General features: G+C 39.5%; 2 protein-coding genes across 3 annotated transcripts in view; one reads left to right on the top strand and one right to left on the bottom strand.

The window, feature by feature from the left end:
* The window catches only part of TSPAN12 (tetraspanin 12), a 44,743-nt gene extending 41,090 nt beyond the window's left edge, over positions 1–3,653 (top strand). For both annotated transcript variants that reach the window (XM_021384828.1, XM_021384829.1), the window contains one exon: positions 2,073–3,653. In XM_021384828.1, coding sequence (XP_021240503.1) covers positions 2,073–2,378 — 306 coding nt within the window. In that variant the 3' untranslated portion in view covers positions 2,379–3,653. The remainder of the gene's footprint in view (positions 1–2,072) is intronic.
* The window catches only part of KCND2 (potassium voltage-gated channel subfamily D member 2), a 272,477-nt gene continuing 258,663 nt past the window's right edge, over positions 8,870–22,683 (bottom strand). Inside the window, exons 4-7 of the mRNA XM_021384830.1 lie at positions 18,649–18,747; positions 17,076–17,171; positions 13,706–13,953; positions 8,870–12,113 (exon numbers count right to left, since the gene is read on the bottom strand). Coding sequence (XP_021240505.1) covers positions 11,936–12,113; positions 13,706–13,953; positions 17,076–17,171; positions 18,649–18,747 — 621 coding nt within the window. The 3' untranslated portion in view covers positions 8,870–11,935. The remainder of the gene's footprint in view (positions 12,114–13,705; positions 13,954–17,075; positions 17,172–18,648; positions 18,748–22,683) is intronic.

The raw sequence follows: 22,683 nt of genomic DNA on the forward strand, positions 1-22,683 counted from the left end.
ACATCAATTTGTGGTATTTAAAAGTCATTTTTTTCTTCAGAATTTTCTGTGTAAATAATTGCTTTGGATTTGCAGCTGTCCAGCAGCAGTAGGGAGAGGTGGTGGGTATGACCATCTTCCTGGTAGAGTGTGTGGATGGTAAGCTCTTCCGAGATCCCTGCCTGTTGCAGCTATTCTCACAAAACAAAGCAAGGCAGTAATGCAGCAAGCTGACTTGAAAGCTCAAATGTCTGCAGAGGCTCAGTGGGAATAAGTCAGCAAGACAAGTGTTGGTCTTGCTACATCTAGCATAGACAGATAGTAATATGATAGGTAAATAGCTGGCATCTGATGGGTAGGGCTTAAAGGGTTACAATAAATGGGGTTACATCAGATTTGCAGCCAGTCTCTAGTGGGGTTCTTCGGGGCTCCATTTTAGTGCCAGTTCTCTTTAATGTTTTCTTCAATAACTTCTATGCAGGACTCAAATGTATATAAAGTAAGTTTGCAGAGGACACTAAATTAGGAGGAGCTATAGACTCCCTTAAGAGGAGAGGGACCTTGACAAATGAGAACAGCAGGCAATCACAAACAGCATGAAGTTCAACAAGAACAAGGGTCGGGTTCTGCATCTGGGACAGGGCAGCCCAGGATATATGTACAGAATGGGGGACAAGAGACTGGAGAGCAGCCCTGCAGAAAGGGATCTATGGGATCTGGTTGTTGGCAAGTTGAACATGAGGCAGTGGTGTGCCCTGGGAGCCCAAAGGGTCAACTGCACACTGGGGTGCACCAGGCTCAGCATGGTCACCGGGTGAGGGGAAGGGTTGTCCCCTCTGCAATGTGCTGTGTGGCCTCACCTCCTGCACTGGGTGCAGGTTTGGGGCACCACAGTATGAGAAGGATACAGCCCTCCAAAGGAGGGCTATGAAGATAAGGAATGGTCTAGAGGGAAGGATGTATGAGGTCCCTTGGTTTATTCAGCGCAGAGCAGAGGAGCTGAGGGGAGGCCTCATGGTGGCTGCAGCTCCTCACAGGGAGCAGAGGGGCAGCGCTGAGCTCTGCTCTCTGTGACAGTGACAGGGCCTGAGGGAACGGCATGGAGCTGTGTCAGGGGAGGGTCTGGTTGGGTGATAGGAAAAAGTTCTTCACCACAAGGTGGTTGGGCACTGGAACAGGCTGCCCCGGGGCAGTGGGCACAGCCCCAAGATGCCGGAGTTCAAGCAGCATTTGGACAACTCTCTCAGACATAGGGTTTGAATTTTGGGTGGTCTTTTGTAGAGCCCAGATTTGGACTTGATGATCCTTGTGAATATTCCATAGCGTATGAGTTCATTTTGAACTGGCAAATTTCTCTGTCATTTTTCACAATATTGGCTTCATTGTTTCTTCCTTGTCACAACGACTTGAAGTTAATATGCCTTTTTTTTCTCCCCTCCCCCCACCCCCCAAACAAATAGTCAACAGCCTTTTCAAAGACTTTGTGAAATTATTGTGTTTTAAGCAGCACTAGCTGTAAGTTGCTTAATCCTGCACAAGGCAAGATAAAACTGGCTGTTAGTGTAAAGCTATCACAAAAATGGTGGAAATTTCTACATTCCTATCAGAAATGATGCCAGATCATTTTTAGTGTATAGTCTGCAGATATGGGAGGCTGCCAAAGTGTAACTAGAAGGAATAATGACACATGTATATGATATTATTACCACTCAGTACTAATGATGATTAACAGCATGTAATTGCTTTTACAGTTTGTTGAAACCGCTTGAGTTTCTTTCAAAAAAATAAATAAATAAATAAAGTGATAGTTGATAAGAACTCAGATCAACTTTGAGTGATTTTTTTGAACTGAAGAGTAGCATAGATCTCTAGGAGCTTGTTTTATGCAATAAATTCTCAGTGTATGAGAAAACTGAAATATGGCATTGTGAAACTGATTAAAAAGTAGGCAAAATAGTTTTCAAAGTGTTGTTTGGAGAAAGTGAATGTTGGGGAGCCAGAAAAGCCAGTACTAGATAGGGTAATCTAAGCCTTGGGAATTGCAAGCCAAATAATATTGACTGATCTTTTTCTATCTTATTTTTGTTTCATAGGGATGTGGTAAAAAAATGTACAGTTTTTTGAGGGGGACAAAGCAATTGCAAGTGCTGAGATTTCTTGGAATCTCTATTGGAGTGACACAGATTCTGGCTATGATCCTCACTATTACTTTACTATGGGCTCTGTACTATGACAGAAGAGATCCTGGGGCGGATCAAATAATGTCCCTGAAGAATGATACCTCACAGCAACTGTCGTGCCATTCTGTGGAGCTACTGAAACCAAGCCTAACAGGAATCTTTGAACATTCATCCATGGCAAACAGCTTTAATACACACTTCGAAATGGAAGAATTGTAGGTGATGCAATTAATCTAAAAAGTTACTGGAGTTTTAATCCTTTTTTAAAAATTTTTTATTCTGTTCCATTAAGTATACAAAATATACCAATCTTCCTATGCTTCCAAAACCAGTTAATGATTGATAAAGAGACCTCTGTAGTAAGACAAATAAGCAAGTGTCTGCATTTCAGCCTCTTAGAAGAGCCATGAAACAGAATTGTTTTTGTTTTCTTGTTGTTGTTTGTTTGTTTTAAGGCATTCATTCACTGGGCACAGTAACAGTAACTTATTGTTACAAGACATGTAAAATACAGATTCATTCACATGTAGATGGAACCTCTAGGAAAGCATCAAGACACTTGTCTTCTGAGGAGATGACTGTCCTTTGGACAAACAAAATGTGACATTACTGAAATTGACTTTTGCATTTTTAGTAAGCCATTTGGAAAATGTGTTAAAATAATCAGGGATCTATGTATATATAATTGTGTGTTTTTGTGTGTGCATGGATGACAGAACTATAATTCAAGTAAATACTTGGATTAAAAAAATTGCAAGATCTGTAAAAAGGACAAGATTTTCTTTTTCTAACAAAACCTTTATCTTAGTTATTATTGTTAAAGATGTTCTAAAACATATTTTTATGTAACTATGTGACTAATTTTTAAGTTTAAATGTATTAAAGAGGGATTAAAAGCAAAAATATGATTCTGGACAATAGACTTCAATTTTCTGAGTACTAGAGAATTCTCATTTGAAACAGTTTGTTCTGTGGACTACTTCTTAGTAAAAAGAAAAGAAAAAACCTAAGCATTCTTTCCAAAATGGGGATCAATATGGAGTAGCACATTTTTATAGATAAATCTTTTATCCTGTCTGTGATTCCCATGGAGGTAGAAACAAAAGTCTACATGGAAAATGCTTACAATTCTGGATGCTATTGCAATGATTGTAAAAGTGCATAAGGAGAAATAATACTTTGGCTTGTACTTCATTAAGAGATCTCTAGTGGCTTAAAATGCCAACTGGAAACAGCATTAAAACGTATTTATTGAGGTGGGGAAAGTGCATTTTACTGTATTTTTATGAATAATATTTGTTTCATAGGATTATTTTTACGTTCGGCCACGCTCCTGAAATATATATTTGTTCCACTGAATACAGTAGCTTGTGGCAAATGGGTTTTTACATACTACATTTTAAAAATACTTGCTTTGTTTTTGAAATTTGTAAAAGAAAAGAAAATGAAGGTGTGATTTGATAGACAATAAAATCACTATTGTCTTAAATTCCATAATGGCTTTTTTTATTTTGAAGACACAGAACGTGAATGCTTTGGTGAGATTTGGGAGGGTTCTCCTGCTAATGTGATTTAATTTGATGCGTCTTTACCAATTCCACTTATTCTGTCATGGAGAAACTGAACTGTGAATTTCACTTGCTTTTTTATTGCTTCTACGAAAGCTTCCAAGGGATGGTGAAATTCTTCAGTTGTGTGGGATGTTGTTTGTTTTTCAGCAGTCCACCTCTGGGTGTAATTACTTCACAGGTACTGTTGCAAGCAAGATTACCTTTTGCTTTTGTACCTCTCCTACAGAAATGCTAATATTTATTCTGGGAGATTAGAAAAAAGGCAAAGGATAGAGCTTCCCAAATTTTTGCTTGGAATGACTTTCTAATAAGTACTTTCTCATGCGAGTTTCTGAAATTCATATGCCCAACATTGCTGCACGTATCCAGAAGATTTCCATGCCCCTGCCCCCCGGTTAGCCAGGGTGGCATTTCTGTAGCTACAGACAAGGTTCCATGTAGGAAAAAAAGCACGTGTCCAAGACAGGGTGACCTACAGTCACTCAGTGATTTGGGCCAGTGCTGCTTGGTTTTCATTCCTGCTCAAAACCAAAATGAACGAAATCACAACAACCAAAAGAAAGAAAGTCAAACCACAAACTGTGGACTGTTTTGATGGTGGATTGCATTTTGTTGGATTGGGACTTTGTATATTTTTGCAGGTCACTGTCGGGGTTGAAGAATCATAAAGTCATAGAATCAGCCAGGTTGGAAAAGACCTCCAAGATCATTCAGTCCAACCATCCACCTATCACCAATATTTTCCACTAAACCATGTCCCTCAGTACAACATCTAAATGTTTCTTGAACACATCCAGGGACAGTGACTCTACCACTGCCCTGGGCAGCCCATTCCAGCACCTGACCACTCTTTCAGAGAAGTATTTCCTAACGTCCAGCCTGAATCTCCCCTGGTGCAACTTGAGGCCATTCGTTCTAGTCCTGTTGCTGGTTACATGGGAGAAGAGGCCAACCCCCAGCTCACCACAACCTCCCTTCAGGCAGTTGTAGGGAGCGATAGGGTCTCCCCTGAGCCTCCTCCAGACTAAACAATCCCAGCTCCCTCAGCCACTCCTCATAAGACTTGTGCTCCAGACCCCTCACCAGCTTTGTTGTCTTTCTCTGAACACACTCCAGGGCCTCAGTGTCTTCCTTGTAGTGAGGGGCCCAAAACTGAACACAGTACTCAAGGTGCGGCCTCACCAGTGCTGAGTACAGAGGGATGGTTGCTTCCTTGCTTCTGCTGGCAACACTATTTCTGATACAAGACAGGATGCCATTGGCCCTCTTGGCCATCTGGGCACACTGCTGGCTCATGCTCAGCCGAGGGCACTGTAAAAAAACTAATACTGTAGTAAGACTATTTTGTGATCCCTAAGCTCATTTTGAGGAGCTCCTTTGCTAATAATGGAAGTTTTACAAGTTTGTAATGCTTTTAGGACCTTCCATTTACTAAACTAAACTCTAGCACACATAAGCCTACTAGACCCATTGATAATTCTAAGTTTCTGCCCTCTCTAAACACAACTCTGCCTCCAGCCCTCAGCTGGGAAAACCTGTTGCATACTTACCTAATAGGTTAGAAAGGCTGTGAGTAGTCTTTGCGAAGCATCACCAAATGAAAGCCCAGATCTTTCCAGTGTCTTAAGGTTTAAGTAACCTTAACTTCAGCCCACACATTTCTACTGTGTGCAAATACCTTTGTAGTGCTGAACACTAATGCAATTACAACCAAATGTGGAGCATCTCACCCTAAGTAAAGTTAAAAGAGAACAGGACTTCTTAATTCATCCAAGAAATCCTAATAATCCAAGTTTTACTCAAGCAATGTATGTAAAAGCTTCCTTAGCCACGCTTCATGTATAGTGTTACCTCTCAGGAGATGATTTGGGCAACTGTGCAATGTACTGTAAATCCTACTGTAATCCTTCTGGAACCTGCTTTAGCAGGAGAGTTGGACTCGATGATCACTAGAGGTTCGTTCCAACCCTTACAGTTCTGTGACTCTGGCAAGCCAGGCTAGGGAGATGCATTGGAGAAGTCCACAGCTTGTATGAGAGATACTGCTTGTTTTCAGTTTCCAGATGCTTAGGAAGCCCTACCAGTAGGTATAGTTATGGCAAGAGTATAGCTTTCTGAAAAGGACGAGCCAGAGCATGCTTATTGGGATAGGCTTAGGGGTAAAAGCTCCTTCCATCTTGAGAAATGTACTTACGGTGGAGTCTTACAGCTGGCTTAGGACACCTGAACTGAGTTTGTGAGATATCTGCATTGCTGCTCTGCCTAAATGATGCTTGAGTACTCTTTCTCCCTATGTGTTATAGTTACAGTGTTAAAAGTTGTATTACATATTGATATGTATTGTAATGTATTACATACATTACATAGTGGTTTGACATTGACTTGAAGTGATCCTCTTCCTAGGGACTGTGGAGGGGTATTTATGTACCCCAGATGTCAGCTAGTTAAGACCAGAATTACTCCTAGAGTGTTGTAATGAATAGTGGAGGTACTTGTATGGTCCTTGTGAGGGTTGCCTGTGAAGCGGAATGCAAGCAAAGAGAATCAACAGGCAAGGACAGGGTCTGCAGGTGACCCTGGGATCTGCTCAGTTTTTCAGTGAACAAGCTCAGTGCCTCTTGTTCAGTTCAAATGATGAAAGGGATTTATCAAATCACACATGTAGGTTCAGGAGGTGGTAAATCCATACCATGCTCACAAAGATTAGAGGTATGAGATAGTGCTTCCTGAAAAAATGATTTGGTGGGGACTTCCTCACTCTAGGATTATTTGGGGAATGGCTCCTTTGATACAGGACCAGCCTCACAGACTGGTGTTTTTGGACCTCCATGATGACAAACATCAGTAGTCTGGGTAACATTACTTGAACTTGGTACCCAAATCCTGAGCCAGTCTACATTCAGAATGGGGTTAACTTAGTTCACTGAAAGATCAACACATCAGGATTGATGAAAGTATTCCTTTTCTTAGTAAGGACTACTGATATGTATTAAGGGAAAGAAAGCGTCTATTTTGGGTATCTAACCCCATTTGTCAATCTAGGTCTCAGCTGTAAATTGGAACACTTTCAAACTTTTTCTGTGCTCAGACTATGAGTTGTCTCTGTTTTTCTAGGGCTTTTTCAAAGAGCCTTAAAATTCGCTGACTGACAGTCCATTCTTTTCCTTTAGATCTTTAGGATATATGTAAGAGAGGTTAATATTTAGAGATACTCGCAGCAGTAAAACTAATTCAAACTTCTATTTCCTTTTTTCTCTAAGTTTTGTAGGAGTATCTAGAGGAGAATGGTGGTGTGTCGTTTCTTCTTTTCAGCCTAAACTGTAATTAACGGAATCTTTCTTGTTACAAGAAGCAACTACAGAGCTGTTCCTTAATATTTTTCACGGATCACTTAATGTAAGGACCAACAGCTCTGTTAGGAGATGGGTCACCCCCTGCCCACTACAGGCTCTTCCATTCAGCCCTGTGAGTCACACTGAGTTGAGGGAACTCTTCTTCAGCTGTGAGATTGAGTGAGGTTTGCACTGTGATAACTTGGGAGTATGGGGATACTTTTAGGAGACAAACTTCACTATTCCTGGTCTTTGGACAAGATCTTGCTTCATCCACCAGCAGATCATATGACAAGGCTTTCTGGAGGAAACGTAATTGTTTTCTCTTTGTAACTGTGGATTTTGTAAAAGTACTCTGTAAATCTAAGGAAAAATTATAAAGAATAAATAGTAAAAAGGTGACAGTGACTACACAGTTAAATTATGATACAGGGAGGGATTTTAAAAATAGTTTTTAAAGCTTTTACCACTAAAGCATTATGTTTAATTCATGTGAAATGAGATTGGATCTAAAACTTTAAAATTCAGGTATGATCTACTGCATTTCTTTAAAAGCTTGGGATGTCCTAAATACATCAAAAATTTTATGCATCTGCTTGCTTTTATTCATTAGTACCCCCTGTTCTTTGTTCCTTGTGCCTTGATACTATGAAAATGAGCACTTGAAAAGTAAATTGATACATAATGCAGGCAAGTGAAAAACTAAAAACACTAGGTAATTAGGTATATCTTACAGCCTTTGTCAATTTAAATATGTGGATGTTGTTCACTCCTGAGTGCTTTTTTGGCTTTCCATTTACATATCCAGTATAATTTTTGCTGTGTAGTTACTGCTAATTCCTTTTCCAGAGCCCCTGAACGTCCTCAGATATTTCCATTGTCAATGGCAAAATAAAATCATGGTGGGCCCAGATACAGGCAAGAGAGCATATTACTTCCTAAGCACGCTCCCTGTCGAAATCTTTATTATCCTGTCACTTTACTAGTCTATCCTCCTCCAGACCAATTTCCTCCTTGAATGTCACCCTTTCCCACAGAGCAAGTGCAGGTCGCACTGTGCTGTCACTGCAAAGGCACTCTCTCAGCAGTGGGTGTGTTTCTACAATGAGTATATTCAAACCCTCAGAAATCGTTGTCCTCTGTAGACATTTTATGGGAGGGCCATCGTTTCATTAAAAATGGCCTGGGATGGTTCAGCTCCTGATAAAGTTGGCCATTATCCCTCCCACTGCTATGGCATATGGCATCACCTGTATTGTCAGTTGCCCTCTGCAAAATGATCCGCAGTGTGTTTTTAGCTGCTTCCATGCTACAAAAGGAGTCTGGTCACAAACGTGGACTAATATTTTATCAAGGGAATTTGATATCAATTTTGAGGTGATTCTGTAGCCTAGGAGATGCATCCAGTCAGCAACTGGATAAGTTCAAAACCTAGCAGAAATCTTCTAAAAAGTAAAGACAGAGAGGTAGAGTTCATACTGCTGGAAAGAATTCAGTGCCCCAATTTTCTCTGCTGCTGCTGCAGGCTGGGTAGCAAATAGCAAAGGGCTCCTTTAGCAGCTCTAGTAGCAAAGGGAGTGGGGAAGGGAAATGTGGTGGCTGCTGACACAGAGTAGGGCAGCTCTGTGCTGTGCAGATGCGGCACAGTCGTCTTGGTGACACTCTTATGGTTTAGATGGGCTCAGATGTGCTTGCCTGGAACTAGTATTGGGGAAATTCCTTGCCCTCAGATTCAGTGTTCATTGAATCTTGTTAGGAAAAAAAAAAAAACAAGTTCCATGAATAAGTTATTGCAAAACTAGGTTGACCCATTCAAGCATGCAGATGTTTTATTTAAGTACTCCTCAAATGTCTATTTATTCAGCATAACGCATGTATTATGCTGCCTTCTGAAATACGATATATGACTGTCAAACAAAATTGTCAAAAACAACAACTTCGGTTTCTTTGTATGATACACAGAAATAATTACATTTCATGTACAGTACAGATGCATTTTACACAGTCATCAACAGTCATTCACTACCAAAACAGCATTTAAATCACCTAAAACACCAAAAGAATGTGTATTTCCCAAATTCAGAATAATGTAATGATTTCGCATGTGACATGTGGAGATATGAGACAAGACTAGAATTCTGCAAAATCATACTAAATTATTCCCTAAACTGTAATTTAAGAATGAAAGTACAGGTTGGTTCGGGGGTATAACTGTTATGCAAGTGTATTGCTGTAGTGCAATTTTTTTAGTCCATGCAAAAAGGAGAATAAAGAGTTTTTAAGAGACACACGAACTGATGGAGTCAATAGGTTTCTTGGTTTGTATGTAATCTGTCCCAAACTGGGTTTGGTAACTGCCTTTTAACATTATTTAAAGGATGTTACTACTCAAGATGTACCATATGGCATTAAGCTGTTGTTGCAGATTGCTAGCGTAAAGGCAGTTTTGTGTCGATAGTTGTTTTAGCCCAAGGTGGGGACCAAGCCAGTTTTTTTATGAGTGACCATGGGTAGATGGAGAATGTAAGTCAAAGCTCAAGGTCCATTCTGCCTCTCATTGTAACCCCTTTAAAACATAGGTATCCCACCAGCTTCAGCAGATTTACCACAATTTTCTAACAGGGTAAAGGAGAGGCGAGCAACACAACGTAGTTGACATCAGAATTACTCAAAGTGAGTGTTCTTCTGCCAGAGGATAGTCTGTGCTTCTGCTATCTGTTGCAATCTGAAAGAAATTCAGAAACTCGGTTTGCAGTAAGTTTTTCTGATTTGCACAAAAAGCAAGTTGATAATTGCAAATTAACCAAGCTTCTGAATAAGTAAACAGTAAGAAAAAAAGCATAATGCATTACGTTAAATGCTCCTTTTAATTGCAATTCAATTCTAATAGGTGACATTGTTATATTTTGGTGTATATACTGTAGCATGATAGTCCATCGTCTACTCTTCAGTCTCTGTGGACAGGTACAGAGAAATATCTGTGTGCAGTAAAAAGTGTCCTATCAGCAAGTTTCAGTTTTTAGTGGGTGTTTTCTCCTAATGTAAAATTTAACATCAGTAGGATGCTAACAAATACTATATTGAAAGGTACACTACTCAAACTATTAAATAACTGTGTTAATCATTTATTGTAATGGCCTCTAATGTACCGAGCCTTTTGATTTATATGCATATTTTATTTTGAAGACATGCAATTGTTTCTGATCCAGTGTTCTTGATGTATATATGTATGTACTGATATGCAAATATTCCATGTATATTTGATGTATAGGATGTATGGTAGTTTGTGTACATAGGAAGCATTATGATACATCTTCTAATGCAATCTCATGAAGAAAAATGTCTTTTTTTTTATCAGAAAGGTTTCTGCTAACATCAATGTCTTCTAAAAATGAAGCCAAAATACCTTAACAAGGAGAACCTTCATAGTACCTGTTAGATCTGCCCACTGGCAAATTCCAATTGAAATCAATTACATCTTTATAGCTTTGAGACCCGATCCATTATTTATCAATGTTCTTAGGTAATTAAATATCTTGACACAATATAAATTCTCAAACAAATTTTAGGATTCAAGTTTGTAGATGATTGCAAGAATAATTTCGCCATCATTTTTACTGAATGTCTGTCAGTGTCTTCCACTGTAGCCAACGCTCTGGATGCTGCAGAACATCCATGGGGAAAGTTCTGAGATAAATGTTAGCTGATCCCCAAACTACCTTTGTTCTAATCTCAATTCAAACAGCAGTGATCCCGCAACAGTACACTGGGACAAGAGGTTTGTTCTGAAAATACAGAATGAGACAAGATATCTGCGGAACAAAGGACTATGCCTGTTCATTAGTAGCCTTGAAATCCCTAACAGCACAGTAATGTTGGAGCGGACAATGAACTGTCATAGAAATAGAGGACAGTGGACAAAGAGAACAGTGACTGAATGGCACATCTGTGGCACACAGTTTGGCTGTAAGATTATGTAGCTATTTGCCATTAGAAGTCTACAGTGTAGATGAAGTTGTGTAAAATACCTCAAAGAAAAATAAATCCTGATTCCTGATACAACAGGTGTACAATGACTTATTGCAGTTGTAACAGTACCTAGGAAGCAAGATAAAACAATAGTAAATACTGAACTAACTGAACAACTTTAGTTCACTAATGAGTGTTTGAATAAGAAATACTGCGTTTTTCAAAGGGAAGTTATTTGTACAACTACCATGGAACATTAACAATCAGCTTGTTGTAAGTGCACAGAAATGCCCCTTTCTACAGTAATATTTTATCATGCCTAATCTGAAAAACAACAAAAGTAAACTGAGATCACAGCTCCAAATAATTTCAGCATGCATTATGGTTGTATTTCTTTCAGTCAGTACAAACATATTTCGTTATGAGCATTTTTTCTTTCTTTTTAACAGTTTCTCAACAAGTTTGCGGTTTATTAACAGGAGGAAAAAAAGACATGTTATCAAAATGTTTCTTGTTTTGCATTCAGCAGGAACACAGGTTTCTATTTTTTTCTTTTATGTGTATTTTTTCTTTTTTTTTTTTTTTTTACTAAAAAGAGCTCTCATGGTAAGAAGAAGCATCAATGGGGACATTTCATTGTGCTCTATAGTAAGTCAGGATGGTCACAGAAGCTTCCACTATGTGTCAGTTCCAACAGGATGTAGAAACTCCACTGGTTCCCACGCTGTGACACCGACACCCACAAATTGTTGTGGTTCTCCTGAACGTCTCGCTCCGTTGCTGCTGGCACACATATCAGGGGTTGTTGTCTCTGTCAGCTCTCTCATTCCTTGGGACTCGTTTCTCTCTGCTCGAGCTCACCTTATAAGTGGTCTTTATTCTAATTTATAAATAATTCCTTATTTTATAAAGCGGATACTCTGACAATGTTTCCTCCCGAATACTCAGGAGACTCTGGCCTATCATCTCCTTCAGGTGTGGTGACGGGAGGTGTTGGGATGCTAATTATTGCTGTAGTGACGTAAGGCTGCTCACAGTTTAGTTTAACACACTCTTCCACTTTGGCATTTAAGCTGGATCGGCTGGAGGAAGAAAAAAAACCCATGAAGAAAGTAAGTCCACACTTTCACACTTTGCAAACTTGGTGTGTGCTCAGTGCACACATCAGGATGCTCTCTGCCCTGCCTTGTTACAGAGCTCAGGGGGACAAAGCGGCACGGAGCCCCTACCACCACCTACCCCAGGAGCAGGCGGCCCATGGCCGTGGCCCTTTCTCCCTTCTTTCCCACCTTCTGTGCTTCTAAAAGTTTCTCAGCTCATCACCTAAGAGTTTCTGAGCAAGGGAAGCATTTGGGCTGCTCAGTGGGGAGCAAACAGCACTGATGAGTGCCTTACAAGGCATGGAAGTAGAAACGAAGTGGAATTCCCAGTACCCCACCGACTGCCCCATGCCATGTTTACGTAAGAGCCTTTGTGCGTTATAGACCTTCAGTAGTAAGACACAGTGATATGAGCACAAACTAAGTGTGAGTTAAGCACACTGACCTCAGCATCAGAAGAAACTTAAAACTAACTCATAGCAGGTGAGACTGGCATTTCAGACTTCGTTGTTATTTAGTTTTCTTTATTTTTATGGGCTTGCTTTTTTTTTTTTTTTCTTTTTTTCCTTTTTCGTTTTGCGCATTAGGTTAGTTATTCTGTGACGGGAGGTGTGGTACAGGAAAGTCTGCTAGCAGAGAAACGATGGATCCAGGCAGAATATTTCCTGAAATTCCAAGATAGATTGGATCTCTGTGGTGACTGAGAGCTGAGAAACACCATTAGCTACAAGCTGCTGAATTGTTCATAGACGTGAAACCCAAACCTAAGAACTACTTAAAACAAGCTACTCAAAATGTCACTTAAAAAGTGAATCTTTCTAGCAACTCATGCTGAGAACACTTCTGTTTTAAATGGTGGCATGTTTGAGTTCAATGGAAAACAATTCGGAGTCCCCTGACGCCTTTACTGTGTTCTCAGAGATGGTGCTCAGATATACCTGAAAGTCAAACAGTTTATCTGTGAGAGTACAGAGATTTTCAATAAACTACAGACTTGAACTGTACTTTCCTCACTTTTGTAATAAATCCTCAAACCACAAAATACATTTTTTTTTATCCATTTCATATTTTTAGTCTAGTAGAGACTTTCTTATTACAATAGCACTTACGACTCTGGGAATCAAGTTTTATTTCCCTTTACCTTATTCGGAAGCATCATTTGTGCTGTGTGTTTCTGAACTAAATCAAGAGCAGCAGTGACAAATTTTTCCTTTACTCCCCATTTCCTTGTCTTGTATACGTGAACTGCACATTTTTCTGTGCTTTTTCTTATTCTGTGTTTGTCTGTGAGCTGTACTGTTTGGTGCTTTATATCATTTGGAGTCCCTGGATGCTCTTCTGTACAAAGAGCACACAACGGTTTATGGGGAGGACATAAGAGGGCAGAAATGAAAAGAGACTGACTATTATTTTATCTTAGAGTTATGTTTGGAGAAAACAGAGTGCAGGCTATTTCAGGACTACTGTCCATTTTTAGATGACAATTTCAGCCTCCCAGACTACTTGTGGAGGACAAAGCATATCCCTAGGGAACAAAGAGGTTCAGCTCCTGGTGTGCTGATGCTAAGAAGTACCTGTTAGACAGAGGTGTCCTCTCTACACATCTGATCTGGATGGTGCTGAGCTCCTGCACACTGCCTTGGCGGCTGCCCGTGAGGGCAGTGTTGGGGATGCGGTACGTCTTTTTATGTCTTCGTGAGCAGCAAGTGCCAGTGACGCCTTGTTGAGACGACAGCGAGGGGCTGTGGCTTGGGGGTCTATTGACTGTAGAAACCTCCATGCAGCTCTCTTCATAGAGCTGTTCATCCACAAACTCGTGATTCTAGCACAAAGGAACCCAGAAAAGGGACAAAGCACACACAGAAAGTTAACTGAAATGAACATATTAATCATGCTTGCTTAAAGGCTTAAATCGGTGCAACTGAATAAATCAGTAAAGTTAGACAGCTTAGTCTTGATTATAGTGTTCAGCCCCTACTAGCCCAGGCTGAATACCAATACAAATGTAAACACTGAAACAAAACTCTCGAAGTACTTAGCTATGAAAAAATAATCCAAGTTCTTTTGTAAAACCATAATGTAGGCTGCACTATGAATGTCTTTGTTATCTGTGGAGTGCCATAAAATGGGGGATTATCTTTATTTATAAAAATAAAAGTGGTGCTTATGTAAATACCCTAAATGCCATTTGGAAATAGGATTTTCTGTACAAAACTACAATAAAATAAAACTGATAAACATTTATCAGATGACTTTGTAATAATTCAGTTTGGATTACATGTTAGAAAGCAGGATTTGAAACACTATGTTTCAAGGTATACATCCACGTAAAAGAAAAAGAATCAAATAAATAGAAATTTTGTTTGCAGGAGATGATGAAACAGTTATATAAAACCATTCAGTACACTCCTTATTACTGCAGATCTATGTATCAAAATCAGTTTAGAAGACAGAGTGTTTGGTTAAATAAAGTGGTCTTTGCAATCTTTGCTTAATCCCAGCACAGACAGTAATTCAGTAATTTTATAGGGTTGTCATAGAGCTGAATCCAAATTCAAGCAAATGGCAGTTGATGTTGACTCGGTAAGTGCCTGGGGATTGTTTCACACAAAGCTGTGATTTCCACATTTTGAAATAGTGGTGCTGATAATAGGAGGAGACTAAATAAATAAATAAAGAATATATACATATTTCTGAAGCAGCAGCCCAAACTAAACAAAGACACATTCACATGCACTTTGGGAAAGCCTCCTTTTTTTTCTAAAATCTTTAAAGTTATTGCTGGAATTATCTGCACATCCTGGGAATACTTGGAGGTTATGGTTTGTTTTACACTCTTCTCAGTGTCATTCAGTTCAGGTTTGTTAGCCTGCTGCATGTTTATGTACTAGAAAGAGAAAAAACTATTTTTCCCTTAAAGAACAACACACTAATTGGAAAGGTGCTCATGTTTTCCAGGGGAATTGTGGTACAGTGCAAATACAAAATATGCAAGCAAAGTAAATAGTGTATCAACTGCAGCCAAATGTTGATAAGAATGGAAATACCTTCATAGGCTTATTATCATTTCTATTTCTTCTCTTTTCCTTCACTCAAACATAAATGTGTGTGGAATTGACTGATATTGAAGAATACCAATTTCAAGTGATATGGAAAGAAAGAATTTGCTTGAAAATCGACTACTCTAAAGCATGTGTCAGCCACAAACAAGATTTTGAATACTATCACACAGTGGACATAAAATTCAGAGAAAAAAAAGACCTAACTACTATCTTCAGATTCTCTTTGTGGGCTTACATTCTTTTTGCCAATAGTTCTGCTCATTTTCCGATTGAAAGTTATTTTGCTCTTCCTAAAACTTCTATGGAGCAACCAACAGAATTCAGTTAGCAGGGTCCATTAAAGAGGGCTGTTGAATGAACTTGTAATATAGACTGGAAGCATTTTGAAATGATATAATGTCTCCAGTTAATCTACTTGATTATACTTACAAATTAACTGTTCTTACATCAGCTAAATGTAGCCTATAAAATATAACATTCGGTACAATTATTTTCATTATTAATGTAACTTTCACAGAATTCCACAACATTACTCATGCTGTGTTTCGTAGAGTATGAAAGATCTTATCATATTGGCTTTAATTTGTTGGAAAAAAGAAAATACTCCTTTGCCTAACATTTGGTATAAGCCTCAGCCAAAAGCAGTTATTTTGAAGAAGGAGAGACTAAGAAGGCGTCTTGCTCTTGTTGGTACACCAGAAAACAGCTGCTTGCCAATTCCGCAGTCTGGGTGCCTAAAATTTCTACTTACCTCTTAAATTTTTGGAATGCAAAATCTGACCTGACAGTTGCTCACATAAAGCTTCCATATTCCATCATTATAATTAGAGGAAATGTGAGCATTTTGGGGTTGAATCTCACTAAATGAATTCTTTTCACGACTTGTACGAGAGTTTAACAAGACCTGTGGCTACTACTAGGTTTTCAAAATATGTTCGTAATGTTCAACTATGGAACATTTTCAAGGCAGATTACTATTATCAGGTTCTAGTACAGAATGTCTCAAAAATGTTCCAAAAGGACCCAGCCTGAATATTGGCAAAGTAACTACACTATACTCTGAATAGGAAGCAAGACATTGTGTCCTACAACTCATTATATAAAAATGAATATTCCAAAGGGAAGCATGGAAAAACATGAGCACCCATGAGATGACATATTACTAGCTAAGTGATATAACAAGTGGGCCAGTTTATTTATAAGGAAAAGCTGTCAAAAGGAGAACATTGACTTAGATATATGCATACATCATATTTTATTTTAGCAATATCTGGAAAGGGAAAACTTTTTAATTTTTTTTTTTTTTGAGAAAGAGTAGTAAGACATTCACGTTGCTCTCCATTAAATATAGCAGAAGAATTACTGTGTCTTTTAATTAAAAAAAAAAAAAAAGACAGTAACATTATGATGAAATAACATAAAGTTCCACTATGTATCCAGACCTTAAAGAGAAATTGCAAAATAGATTTAATAGAACCACAGAACAGTTGAGGTTGCAAAGGGCCTGTGGAGGCCCAACCCCTGCTCTAGCAGGGACACCCAGAGCAGGGCACCAGGGCCGCATCCAGGTGGCTGCTGAAGATCCCCAAGGAGGAGACTGCACAGACCTCCGAGCAGCCTGTGCCAGTGCTCCATCACCTGCACACTGAAGGCCATGTATGCAGCTAGGCGAGGCTGATGTCACAGTACCTTTCACACTAGATGAGGCTCTCCTCTGGCTCTCTCTTTCCTGTTCACATGCAGAGGGTATTGTGCTTTAAAATATGACAAAATGGCTCTTCTGCCCAACTCATCACTTTCATAGAAAGGTTTATTACTTAGAAGAAATACTGAAAACATTCAGAATTAGACTAATATCAAAGTTTTTTTTTTTTTTTTTTACCGTAGTTTTTTCCAGGCAGTGAAGCAGGTGGTGGTGCTGTGTTTCAAAGGAAGAGCCAGATTTGCTAACAAAGGCCTGTTCTTCTTCACTGGAGGACTGTTAATACAAAGAACTCCATATTAGTCTCATTTGTGAACAAGAGGGCTCTTATCCAAGTATTTGATCAGAACTAATCTGGATTGTATACTGTAGCATAACTGTAATGCCTCCTTTACATGGGATAACACAAATGACCTTGGACGTGATTACTCTTTTACTTTTTTCTTTTTAAATTAAAATATTCCTATCCTTCCCTTGCACCTCCTTTTAAAAATTTCCATTTCAGGTCCTTTAATGCCTATATAAGCTGACCAAGATAATTTCCAAGTGCAATCAACATGCAAGCCTTGAACTCTGAATTAATGCATACTTACAGTTAACATAAATTTCAGTGACAGTAAAATATTTTTTTGCTTGGGAATGTGCCTTATTGGAAGGATATTAAATAGAGTTGTCCTCTTGGGATCGTTTCACTGCACTGAAGAATGTGTGGTATTGCTGCTTACACAAAAACTCATGTCAGTGATCCCAATCTGCTGACTGCAGAAAGCGTACAACAGATGTTACTGACACAGAATGAAGAATTAAGTAGAAAGCATCCACTGTTTATTAACCGCTTTTGTAATTATTCACTGGAAACCAGAAAACTAAATAGGGGAGGAAGTGGGATAATAGGAAAGATTACAATTTAACTTTGGGGTATTTGAAAGCTGCATGGCAATTAAGCCATTTGGTGTCTCTTTCTTTCTTTCAGTGATTTGAATTCTTCCAAGCAGAAGAGGAATGGAGAGCTCTGGCCGCTTCTCTTTATGCTAAATCACAGCCACTTCCTCTTCTCCCGGCTATATGCTAAAACGTTTGTCTTTATAATGCTTCTTAAACAGAAAGGGCACAGAGGAATGAAAGCCTTCCTGTATCCCTCGGGGAGCTGCCAGAAAGTGGCAGGGACTGAGAAACACTGTGCCCTCAGTTCTCAGCTCTGCACAGCCCAGGGGCTGCCTCCGGCCGCCCGCAGTCCTGCGGTCCCTGCTGCACCTGGGGTAATGGCTGAGGCTGTCCCAAGAAAAAAACAAAGCAGGCACTTACAGGGAAGATTTGCCACTCTGCAACACCCACCTGTGCCAGCAGAACCCTACAGCTACCTCTCTCACTGAGCATGAGAGAATATCACCCATGTTCTAGCTGTGTAATGCCAAATTAGATAAACTCATCCTAGAAGGCAAATGAATTATGCTTTCTTAGAAGATTTTCTATGAGATCTGCCTCTAAAAACCCAGCTTACATTGAACACAGCGTTTCTATCTGGCCATTTCCCTTCTTGGTGTATTTTTGTTGTATTTTAATTACCCTATCATCAGCTCCTGTAAAGTATCTTTAGCAATAATAATTGCCCAGCTTATCTTTCCCTAATCTATCTCTAAAGACAACATTGCCTAAGGACCCAAGTTGACGTGCCCTGGTGAGAAACAGAATAAACTGCTGCTGCACTGTTATTAAGCTGTTACTGTGGAGGTGGAGGACACAAACACGTTACCTGCTGCAGCTGGTTACTCAGTAAGCCATTCCGTTTGCTCTGCATGTAGGCATTAGCACTCCCACTCTTTGCTGCACGAATTCGTGCAAGTCTTGCTTTCTGCATAAACAGACAAAATAAAAGAGTGTCACATGCACTTGTATCCATTATTCTGTTTATCTAAAACTAATTGGAACCAGCTGCTTATGAATACCAATGTCATAATCACTGAAATGCTGCACTGCTTTTGTCCTCCAGGTGGAGCAAACCACAAATGTCTTCCCATGGAAAAGCAAAAAACAGAAGTTTTTATTTGTTTGCATGCATGTCAGCTAAGAAGAACAATGATTTTGGAGAGGGGATTAGACAGATCACTATGTAAGTGACTCCCGTTGTGGTTTTCTTTTTCCTGGCTGTGACTGTGCCTTGTAGGTCAGGAGCATGCCTTCCATCTCAGCTGCTCCTGCAATGATTCTTCAAAGAGGAAGAAATAACTCAGAAAACCATAATATTGCAACTGCCATAAGCTGGTTTCTCAGAGATTTCTGAGTTTTTGGAATAACAGAATACAGTGGTTGTTTTTAGTCTCCCATTTAAATTCCTAAATGCCTGCCATGCCTTTTAAAAAATGTCTTAATGTGTATTTTTATAATCAGACTTAATAGTCATCATTGTTGATTATAATCTATCTGTAATCTAAATTTTTCAGAGATAGCAGTCATCCAGTTGCTGAGAAGGAGTTGTGGTTTGAGAGTATTGAAGTGAATCTTCTTGTTTATGTAGGTGACTTTCATTCCAGAGAAAGTGTCTTCTTGGATGCTTTGAATCCACTGATTTGCAGAACAGTTAGAAGTCAACATTACAGAATCAGAGAATCATAGGGGAGGAACTCTGGAGATCATCTTGTCCAGTTCTCTGCTGCAGGTTTCCCAGAGTAGGTTACACAGGAAAGCATCCAGGCAGGTTTTGAAAGTCTCCAGAGAAGGAGAATCCTGTCTCCAGGCACCACTGAAAAGAGCTTAGTCCCATCCACTTGACTCCCACCCTTTAGATGTTTGAAAGTGTTGATAAGATCCTCTCTCAGCTTTCTCTTCTCCAGGCTGAACAGCCCCAGGCCTCAGCCTTTCCTCATAATGGAGAGGAATCATCTTTGCGGCCCTCCACTGGACTCTTTCCAGGAGTTCCCTGTCTTTCTTGCACTGAAAAGCCCAGAACTGGACACAGAGCTCCAGACGTGGCCTCACCAGGACAGAGTAGAGGGGGAGGATCACCTCCCTCAAACTCGCTGTCCATGCTCTTTTTAATGTACCCCAGGATACCACTGGTCTTCTTGGCCACGAGCACACACTGCTGGCTCATGGCCAACCTGTTGTCCACCAGGACACCAAAGTCCTTCTTCACAGAGAATTCCAGCAGGTCAGCCCTTAATCATGTGGTTATTCTTCCTCAGGTGTAGGACTCTACGCTTGCCCTTGTTGAACCTCATCATGTTCCTCTAAGCCCAGTGCAGAGGAAAGCATAAAGAAAAGAGCTTCCTGACAAATACTATGGAAAACAGAAGCGAATGCCACAGAATTGTGGCAATTCTAGAATGGTATCCTGGTTCTGTAATTTTTGTGGCTGGTTCTTTTTGTGTATCAGAGAGAGTCTGGGCTTATCCTCCAACTTAGGTTTCTGATTCTGAAAGCATCAGAATGGCTGCTGAAGAACAGAAGGAGACAAGTGAAGAACTCAAAAAACTAAGTTTAATATATTAATCAGGATTTCCATATCTGACAGTTTCTCAGTTGGTATTCCCAGAAAACAAAGAGAGCACATTTTTCCCTTCCACTCATTTTCTTTGGTATTAAGTGTCAACATGACATGATTGAGAATCCCTGAGCGCTTAACATAGCGGGAAGAAGCCCGGTCGCTGCAGCCACCAGATCGGCTCTCTGGTATGACTAATAATTCACTGTGAGGAATGACTCGACACCATGCTTCTTTACACTCACAGCCTCAAACTCACAGATGATCTTCTCAACGGTGAACCAAGAAATTCATGACAGCTAACAGCAAGCATGGCTAGAATCTGGCTGATATGTGCACATGCTGTGTTCAAGAATATATGAAAAGGTCTCTCTTAACACTGTTTCTCATTGGGAGATTAAGATGCTTTGGATGCTATTGCAGAATGCGACTTGCAGTCCCATAAATAAGTGATTTCAGTCACAAATCTTTTTATGGCTTTTATAAGGAAATTCATTAAATTTAAAGAACAAATATGCTGACACTAATTTTGTATTTCCCTTTAGCTTGTACGTTCATTTCCTCTCTCAGTGACTGAAGTGATAATTATGGTACTGCACTGTTTATTAAAGAAAAGTAAAAAATACAACAGTTCATGAGACTGTCTTAATATATCAGTGTGCTACAACACATATATGATGGTTATTCTTTGCATATGAGGATTTTAAATTGCTTTGCAAATATCAATTTATTGCATCTTAAAAACTTTTGTGAGGTGGGGACTAATAGCTTCCATCGTCTTAGCTGAGACTCATTAAAATGGCCAGAATTTACACCATTTACTAAAGTGAAGACAATAAATCTATTAACAATGAGGCAACCAGATATTGCATGCAGCTTGCCTGCTTACACTTCAGATTATATGAGGGCTGTTCCGAAAATAATGCCTCCTATTTTATGATGTTGGCCCACAACAGCAGAGGCAGCTGTTGGTGCTATGGCAGTAGAGACTGAACCTTCCCACCAATATTCCATTACATTTTGTTGCCATGTGACAGATGGCAGCAGAGGGGCAGTCTGACAAATGGTATCTGACATGGAAGTGCGTATGAAGCAAAGGGGTGGAATTGAATTCCTCCATACAGAAAAACTTGCACCCATTGACATTCATTGATGCTTGCTGAACATTTATGGAGACCAACCAGTGGATGTGAGCACAGTGAGGCGGAGGTGGTGCATTTCAGCAGTGGTGACAGTGACAGTGGGTCACCCTATGCTGGTGCAGACTGTTATGAGTGCAGCATGCAGGCTCTCTTTCATTGTGTCAAAAATGCACAGCTAATAGGGGTGGTTATGTTAAAAAATAGTGTTCTGTAGCTGAGAATTTTCTCTATCAAACAGTGTTACAGCGCTCTTTGTATCTGTTATAATTTCCATGGAAATAAATAGGAGGCATTACTTTTGGAGTAACCTATGTAGAAAATACTACTGAAACTCAATGTGTTTACAAACATTTTACAGCAATTTCTTTTCAGTCCTTCTGCCTGATTCAGATCAGAGTCTATAGCTTGAGCAGTCCAGTGAATCCCCATGTTTCCTAACAAGGAATCAGTAAAAGCTCATGTCAGCCACAGGATTTTTAAGAGCTGTGCACTGGGGATTGAACTCCCAGGAAGGACACCAAAATGGTGTGATAATGTCAGAAAGACTGTGACTATGGAAGAATTGTATTTTTCTTAAGTCTTCAGTCTTTTCTGTCATGCACAGTGGAAAAGAAGGGATAACTGCCCCTTTCAATCACCTAGGTGTCCTTTCTAACTCTCCTTTCAGGGGAATATCTGGGAAAAAGAAAAAGAGATTAAATTCTCCTGCAGTAGGTTATCTGCTTTTGTGCTACCCATTCAGTGTGAAACCTTGATTTTGGTAATTTTTACAGTGTCTAGGGCAAAAACCATGAGCTTTCTAAGGATCTAACTTTCTAAGGATCAGCTTCAATTCTTACAGCATCCCCTGTATTGCACTGAATTCTTTTGAATGCTTTGTTTCATTTTCTATCTTCTTATTTTGCAACTTAAAGTTGGATCCTGACCATGACTACAATAATAGAAATTTTACAAAAGGAAAACACTTTTCTTTGTTGACTGTCAGTTTTAGAGAGATATACACTTACTTTCAGAAGGTTTTAAATAGTGCTAAACGTAGTGCCATGGGATATTTACAATATCCAGTTTTAAGCACTCAAGATACTCTCAGCTGTCCAACTGTGGTAAGAGAGATTTTATCAGAAATACTTTAGGGCACAGCTTATCGTGGTACTGGGAATCATTT

Source organism: Numida meleagris, chromosome 1 (genome assembly GCF_002078875.1).
Source record: "Numida meleagris isolate 19003 breed g44 Domestic line chromosome 1, NumMel1.0, whole genome shotgun sequence".
NCBI classification, from domain to species: domain Eukaryota; kingdom Metazoa; phylum Chordata; class Aves; order Galliformes; family Numididae; genus Numida; species Numida meleagris.